The sequence below is a fragment of the Rhincodon typus genome, chromosome 2, assembly GCF_021869965.1.
Source record: "Rhincodon typus isolate 14 chromosome 2, sRhiTyp1.1, whole genome shotgun sequence".
Lineage (NCBI taxonomy): Eukaryota > Metazoa > Chordata > Chondrichthyes > Orectolobiformes > Rhincodontidae > Rhincodon > Rhincodon typus.
Genome location: NC_063333.1, coordinates 138927583 through 138936650, shown reverse-complemented (window position 1 = coordinate 138936650; position 9068 = coordinate 138927583). Strand labels below are relative to the sequence as shown.

The 9068-nt window shown below is 39.5% G+C and overlaps 1 protein-coding gene across 1 annotated transcript in view; it reads right to left on the bottom strand.

Moving 5' to 3' along the window:
- Positions 1–9068, bottom strand: part of LOC109931745 (enoyl-CoA delta isomerase 2) — a 137609-nt gene that overhangs the window by 2455 nt on the left and 126086 nt on the right. Inside the window, exon 5 of the mRNA XM_048609152.1 lies at positions 8267–8336. Coding sequence (XP_048465109.1) covers positions 8267–8336 — 70 coding nt within the window. The remainder of the gene's footprint in view (positions 1–8266; positions 8337–9068) is intronic.

The following is a 9068-nucleotide window of genomic DNA, read 5'->3' as shown; positions in this document are numbered from 1 at the left end:
AGGGTGGGGCAAGGCATCTGCTAAGACATAATCATCACCCTTTGAGCTGATGTAGGTGTGTGATGAAAATCCTACACATAAAACTAAAGAGAATAAATGCTTTGATTTTTTAATTCAAGCTACATTTTTCAGATTATTTTAGCACAGTCCTAGCTTTATTCAGAGTGAAAGTTTGTTTGCTATGCATGAGAAAAGAACCTGGTGAGAACTCAAGTCACCATATTTGATATCAGCAAGGTTGGGGTAATAATATGGCACGCAAACAGGCTGAAATTAAACTCACATGGACTAAAATGGTATTTAAAAAAGTGTATAGGAACTGAAGAAAATACTTCTATGGAGTTAGAAAGAACTTGATTGGCTGCAGAGCAAAACGGGATGTGTGTACCAACTACAATGTAGATATTTTCTAATTAATCTATTCAGCGATGTTATTAACAGGACTCTTGTGAAGTGGCAACTTAGACAGAAATTACTGGAAAAGCGCAGCAGGTCAGACAGCATCTGTGGACAGAAATCAGAGTTAACATTTCCAGTTGAGTGACCCTTCCTTAGAACTGGAAGTGATAATGTCCTGACCTCTGAGGCAGAAGACCAAGGTTCAAGTCAAACCTGAACAGGATGATGAATAGTACGTTCCGAGGTGTAATTACACATCTGTGCAGCAGATGAACCCAGATCTCCTGGGTCATAAGGAAGGGACATTACCACCATGCCACTGAAGGCTTAAATTATAATTGCAGATAGTTTCTAATTCATCCTGTTCGGAGATGTTATGATATACCCCTGGAGCAAGTAGGACTTGAAACTTGGGTCTCCTGTGTCAGAGGTGGTGATACTACCACTGCACCACAATAGCACCCGTTACAAATGATAAATCTGCAGCTGATAAAGAACACCTGTGTAGCCTTGATGATGCTGCTGATGTTTGTGACATGGCAATACAAACGAAAAATAATCAACAATGTGCACTTGGATCTGGGGGCGGAAGAGTCATAGGTAATGTATCATGAAATTAAAGGTATATAGTGCTGAATGTAATCGTTTCAGTAGACCTTATAACACATTTAAACAATTGGAGAACTTGGATTCTTGAAGGTTTTTAATTATAAGCATATCCTAATTGCTGAGGCAGAAGACTTAGAAATAAGAAGCTGGTATCATTGAATGTTCTTAAACAATCACTATATTTTCATTCAATAAATAATGGAGTAAAATTTATATTATTGCAAAGGGCGGTGCTTACTGCTTATACTTAATGCTGGAACAAACATTCAAAATAGTGCGGAAAATATTTTTATAATGAACTATCTATAAAAATTATGGTATCTGGATACTGACCTCTGAACAGTGGACCTTACTCCCAGGCTCAATAGGTCTGGTGCCAATAAATGTTTATGTCATAGCCAGTGTGGTGTTAATTAACTGGAGTCAAGTTCTTACAACAGATGTTGTACACGTCAAGGAATAGATTTATGCCCCAGTTACTTATATATACTTATAACAAATAAAACCACGTAATGCACCTGTATACCCCTGAGATCAATGGTAGAACGTGTAAAGGCACACTGACTCTCATGCTATGTGCGTATAATGGAAAACCAAACACTGGGATGTTTGATGCTTTCCAGCAAGGGCAGTATCACAAGAATCAACAAGCTATCCAGTGTCTGAATTGCTATACACATGCTAAATTGTGATCTGTTTATGGCATGACACAGTAGTCATTACTGAGAGCAATATTATGTCAGCGTGTTACAGTTCACTCACGGAATTGAACTGGCTGTGGCAACATGGGGGAAGAGGATGGTCTAGGTGACTAAGGATAAAAATACTTCATTAATGAGAAGATATCATAAGAAGAAGAATGTGGGCATCTGTGATATGGCATAAAGTGGAAATGCAGAGTTTAGGTAAGCATGTAATAAATCTCTGATGTGTTCAGAATAGTTTTCTGCAACAATATGCTCTAGAACCAATAAGGTATGTTTATCTGTAGCAACCAAAACATGACAGTTGAATGAGAAGTTCTTTCTGAAGAAGGGTCTAGGCCTGAAACGTCAGCCTTCCTGCTCCTCTGATGCTGTTTGGCCTGCTGTGTTCATCCAGCTCTACACCTTGTTATCTCAGATTCTCCACCATCGGCAGTCCCCACTATCTCTGATCAAAAGCAATGTTGGTTCCACAAGAACTGAGGAGTGATATTGTAAATGAAAAATGAGGAAAATGGCGGAATAAGGAAATCATAACATCTGGATAACAAGGATACCTATGTCAGACTCCTATTTATTGACTTTAGCTCCGCCTTCAACACCATAATTCCAACTAAACTCATCTCAAAACTCCAAGACCTAGGAATCTGCTCCCCACTCTGCAAATACCGCAATCAGTAAGAACAGACAACAACACCTCCTACACAATAATCCTCTACACCCAGTGTGCCGCAAGGCAGTGTACGCAGCTCCTTACTATACTCTTTATACACTCATGACTGTGTGGTTACATTTAGCTCTAGCTCCATTTACAAATTTGCTGATGACACCACCGTAGTGGGTCAGATCTCAAACAATGATCAGATAGAGTATAGGAAAGAGATAGACAGCTTAGCGGCATGTTGTAAATACAACAATCTCTTTTTCAATGTCAGCAAAACAAAACAACTGGTCATTGCCTTCAGGAAGCGGAATGGAGGACACACCCCTGTCTTGGAGGTGGCCAAGAGTTTCAAGTTCCTAGGAGCAAATATCACCAATGATCTATCCTGGTCCATCAAGTCCACAAAGACGTACCATAGAAAGCATCCTATCTGGATGCATCACAGCTTGGTATGGCAACAGCTCTGCCCAAAATTGCAAGAAATTAAAGAGAGTTGTGAACACAGTCCAGTTCATCATGAAAACCAGCCTTCTTTCCATTGTCTCTGTCTACAATTTCCCTCTGCCCTGGGGAAGCAGCCAATATAATCAAAGACCCCTCCCACCCCGGTTATACTCTCTTCCATCAGGCAGAAGATACTAAAGTTAGAAAACACATACCAACAGATTTAAGAACAGCTTCTTCCCTGCTGTTATCAGACTTATGAACAGAGTTTTCATATATTAAAGTTGATCTTTCTCTGCACCTTCTCTGGAGCTGTAACACTATATTCTGCATTCTATTCTATTACCCTGATGTACCTATGTAAGGTATGATTTGTCCGGTTAACATGCGAAACAATACTTTTTACTGTATCTCAGTACATGATAATAATAAATCAAATCAAATATTACATAATTATTTTGGATCCTGATTTACAATAGAGGACAAGTATAGGATGGCAGCCATCTCAAGGCAACAAATATTGAACAAATGACTAGGATTGCTAAAATTAACGCAAGTAGAATAACAGCAATTAAGAAAATAATAGTAGTGAACAGCAACCAGAAAGTAGGTGAGAACATTCCAAATACCCAAATTAAAATCTCTGAAAGTTCTCCTAATTTGGGAACTGCTTCTTTAAACTGAAAATTTGCACCTGCAACTATAATTTAAGAAAGACAAGAAGAATGAGGATAACATGCCAATTAGTCATTGAGTCATACAATGTAGAAACAGGCCCTTTGGCCCATCACATCCATGCCAATAAAACACCAAACTACATTTAACCCATTTACCTTCACTTGGTCCATAGTCTACAATGCCTGGAATTTTAAGTACTTATCTAGATATTTTTTAAATGTTGAGAGAGTACCTGCCTCCATGACCTTCTTAGACAGCATGTTCCATATGTCTACCACCTTCTGTGTGAAAAACATTTTCTCAGATCCCCTCTAAATCACTTGTCCCTCACCTTAAAGGTATGTATTCTGGTCTTAGACACGTCTACCATGAGGAAAAGATTCTCACAATATACTCTGTCTATGCCTTACATAATTTTGTATACCTCAATCAGATCCCTCCTCAGCCTCTTCTGCTTCAAGGAAAACAAACACAGCCTATCCAGTCTCTCCTCATAACTGAGACTTTTCATCTCAAGCAACGTCCCGATGAATCTCCTCTGCACCCTCTTCAGTGCAATCATGTGTGGTGACCAGGCCTGCACAGAGTATTTCATCTGTGACCTAACCAATATTTTATGAAGTTATAACAAGGTTTCCTTGCTCCTGCATTCTATGCCCTGGCTAATGAAGGCAAGCATCCCATATGCCTTCTTCACTAACCTGTTGATGTGCTGACACCTTCAGTGATATATGGACTTGTAGAATACGGTTCCTTTGTTCCTCAATACTCCGTATGGACCTACCAATCATTGTGCATTTCCTTCCCTTACTAGACCTCCCAAAATGCATCACCTCACACTTATTGGGATTAAGTTTCATCTACCATTGTTCTGTCCAATTTACCAGCTGATCAATATCAGGCTGTAGCCCGAGACAATCATCTTCACTATCAACAACTGAGTAAGATAAGGGCCCATGGTGTTAGAGGCAAGGTACTAGCATGGATAGGAGATTGGCTGTCTGGCAGAAAGCAGGAAGTGGGGATAAAAGTGTCCTTCTCAGGATGGCATCCAGCAACAAGTGGTGCCTGCAATGGTCAGTGTTGGGACCACAACTTTTTGCTTTATACATTGATGATCTAGATGAAGGAATTGAGGGCATTCTAGCTAAGTTTGCAGATGATACAACGATAGGTGGAGGGACAAGTAGTATTGAGGAAGCAGGGAGGCCGCAGAAGAATTTAGACAGGTTAGGACAGTGGGCAAAGAAGTGGCAGATGGAACACAATGTAGGAATGTGAGGTCATGCACTTTGGTAGGATGAACAGAGTCATAGACTATTTTCTAAATGGGGAGAAAATTCAGAATTCTGAAGTGCAAAGAGACTTGGAAGTTCTAGTCCAGGATTGTCTTAAGGTAAACTAGCAGGTTGAGTCGAGAGTTAGGAAGGCAAATACAATGCTGGCATTTATTTCGAGAGGACTAGAATATAAAAGCAGGGATGTAATTCTGAGGCTTTAAGAGACTCTGGTTAGACCACATTTAAAGTATTGTTAGCAATTTTGGCCCCCACTCCTCAGGAAGGATGTAGTGGCCCTGGAGCGGGTCCAGAGGAGGTTCATTAGAATGATCCCAGGAATGAAAGGCTTAACATGTGAGGAACGTTTGAGGACTCTGTGTTTATGCTCGATGGAGTTTAGAAGGATGAGGGGCGATCTAATTGAAACTTAAAGAATACTGAATGGCCTGGACAGAGTGGACATTGGGAAGATGTTTCCAATAGCAGGAGAGACTAGGACCTGAGGGCACAAGCTTGAGTAAAGGGAAGACCCTTTAGAATGGAGATGAGGAGGAACTTCTTCAGCCAGAGAATGGTGAATCTATGGAATTCACTGCCACAGAAGGCTGTGGAAGCCAGGTCACTGAGTATATTTAAGACAGAGATAGATAGATTCTTGATTGTCAAGGGGATCAAAGGTTACAGGAAGAAAGCAGAAAAACGGAGTTGAGAAACTTATCAGCCACGACTGAATGGCAGAGCAAACTCATTGGGCCAAAATACCTAATCTCTGCTCCTATGTCTTATAGTCTTATATATCCGCTAGGGCCCAAGCAATCTTCCCTCATGCCTCCCATAGCAGCTTGGGATACATCTTATCAGGCCCTGGGAGTTTATGCACCTGTAAACCTACTAAAGCATCTACCACCTCTTTATTCATAGAATCGTAGAATCCCTACAGTGTGGAAACAGGCCCTTTGGCCCAACAAGTCCACACCAAACCTCAGAGCATCCCACCCAGACCCATCCCCCTATAACCCACCTAATCTACACCGCCCTGAACACTATGGGCAATTTAGCACGGCCAATCCACCTAACCTGCACATCTTTGGACTGTGGGAGGAAACCGAAGCACCCGGAGGAAACCCACGCAGACACAGGGAGAATGTGCAAACTCCTCACAGACAGTTGCCCGAGGCTGGAATCGAACCCGGGTGCCTGGGGCTGTGAGGCAGCAGTGCTAACCACTGTGCCATTTTAAAACCGTGATGTCCCAACTGATATCCTGGCTACAATGTCTTTCTCCTCTGTTAACACATATGAGAAGTTTTAATTTAAGACCTCACACATGTCCACTAGCTCCATGCAAAGTTGCCCCTTTAGTCTCTAATAGGTCCCACTCATTCCCTAGTAATCCTCTTCCTCTTAATATACTTATAAAAGCCTTGGGATTTTCCTTGATCTTCATGGTCCCTCGTTGCCCTCCTAATTTCCTTTTAAACCAAACTCCTTTGCCAGTCCTGAATACTACTTTCAGAAGACTTCTACTTTCCAAATGTAGACTATCTGCGAGTAGTTGCTTCCAGTCTATGTTTGCCAGATCCTGTCTAAAGATATTGAATTTGTCCTTCTGCCAATTTGGACGTAACGTCTGCATTGTCTTACTCTTTTCCATAATGATTTTGAAACTTACAGAGTCATGGTCACTATCCCCAAAATGTTCATCCACTGAAACTTCAACTAGTTGACTAGCTTGATTCCCTAGGATTACATCTAGGGCTGCCCATATCTAATAGGACAGTCTACATACTAGCACAAAAAGCTCTCCTGGATGCAGAAGAGCCTTTTATCAGAAAATGACTAGAATTTATAATTAAGGATAGAATGACAAAATTCAATCTTGCAAGCAGGTTCTCTTGCAATGGTATAATTTGATGTTTCTACCAGTGTCTTGGTAATGTCCCTACCTCTGGGCTAGAAGGTTTGTGTTCAAATCTCACTGACCACAGAACTGTATTGCAACATGTCCAGACTGACTGATTAAATTGTAATTTCACCAATGGCAGTGGTATAAATTCCAGCCTGATCAAGAGACTGGATCACGAATGGAATCTACAATTGTGATTTTGGCAGTGGTATCACGTATAACAAATTGCAAAGATGTAAACTCCTACTGTCAGATGTGTGGGAATCCTTCATGTCAAGAGTTTTCTCTCCTTTCCATGTTGCTGATTTTGTAAGTGATGAGAAAAAATTTCATTCTTTATAAGGTCCCATAAAGTTCTTCATATGGTCCATTTGTTTGATACCAAATGTCTGATAAATTGTTCGTCATTACTTTTGGCAGATAGTTTCTGCAAAGTTAAGAGACCCATAGCATGACATACTGAATGCTCTTATTTTTGTTTTGCTTGCAGAAGTTGAGGATTGATTACGTGGAAGCTAGCCATCTTCAGCATTTCATTGCCTTAATGTGCAGTCCTCCACATGGAGTATTAAAAGACAATGAATGTAAAAATCAATTTATTCATCTATCACAACCCATAATCATGCAAGTACACGAAGAAGGAACAGAAGAATATGTTGATGGGAGACCTGTATGGAGCATAAATAGTGACATCAACCTTTTGGGCCAAATGGCTAGCTGTGATGAAATTGATCTGAAATACTAACCCTGTTCCTATCCTCAAATGCTGCTCGAGTGGCTGAATTTTCATTTTTGTTCCCATTTCAGATTTCCAGAATCCAGTGTATTTTGCTTTTGGTCAATTTCAGTGCTGTAGAATTCCATTCGGGTCATCAAAATGAGCCTGATTCTGACCTCAACATCTATGATGTTTCCAGCAAAAGGCCATTGGCTGAAATTGTATGTGGAAACCTTGACTGACCCACATTCCTAAGACTGACTGCAACACTCCTAAGTTAACACAGCTTAAATTAACCAAGTTAGCAGACAGCACAATTCAAAGCTTGGATTTCATGGACAAAGAAAGAAACAAGGCAAAAGCAACTTTCATGGTTCAGAACATTTTCCAAATCCAAATGATATTTTAGTAATTGTCACATAAGCAAACTTAGTGACCAATTTAAGCGCATGAAGTTTCCACAAAATGCAATTAGCCAAGTGACTATCCTGCTTTTACGGTATTGGATTGAGGGATTACATGTTGACTAAGACAATGCAAGAAATTTCCTGCTCTTTTAAAGCTGCCACTTATGGTACTACTTCATAAACCATCAGAAAAATAGCACCTTAGGACATGTATATTATCTTCACACTAGAATTTAGATGACATGTTCAACTACTGGAGTGAGGCTTGAACCCAATCACCTTCTCTTCTCTGAGGAAAGAGTCAAATCAATCTGTATAAAGTACATGTTGTGTTTGTTTATAGTTAGCAATAGTGAAGGTGTGGTCACACTCTGGAGACTTGGTACCATCCTGAATAACAAAACACAAGTGACGTTAATGGCATGGGAAAAATATTGTAAATGAACACAAAGTATACCTGTCATTACAGTCAGTGTAGAATCATCTTTTGCAGCTTGTTCAAGTGCTTTCATAATTTCTTCATACATCTGAATGAAAGGACAATTGTGATATATGTATAGTCATGAATGTGGTATGCACACTTTAGTAAGAAATCAATCATCAAATATAAATTGTTCGAAGTATTATTAAAATACATTTAGATGGCTACTTAGGATACAATTACTGCTTTGCATTTATATTGCACTAATGCAGTAAATCATCTCACGGTGATTCACAAAAATGTTATCATACAAAATTTGACAGTGAACCACATAAGGAGATGTTAAAGATGGTGACTAGAAGATGGAGTAAAAAGTTAGGTTTAAGGTGCATGTTACAAAAAGAATACTTTGGGAGGGAGGGAAGAAAAGTTCCAGAATTAGGGTCTTGGTGGCTGAAGGTTTGGCTGCTAATTTTGCAGAAATTATAATTGATAATCAACAACATACATTATTTGAACATCAGGAGTAACTGCTTTATCATATATAGCCTTTAAAATGCACGTACATAATTGTAAATTTTACACGTTTCACACAATTTTGACAATTTCATAAAACTATTTGGAGAATATATAATTTAGTTACAGTGGAAAAGACTTAAGGGGCGGAATGGTGCACTCTTTTTATTTAAAATAAAAAGAAACACTTAAATAATGTAAAACACAACCAAGCCCTTTTGGGAGAGGGATTATGCCGTAAATTAACATACAATACTTTCTCTTCTGATAGTTGCACACTGAAACCCCATCTATAGGAATGAAACAATAAGAAATTTTCAGA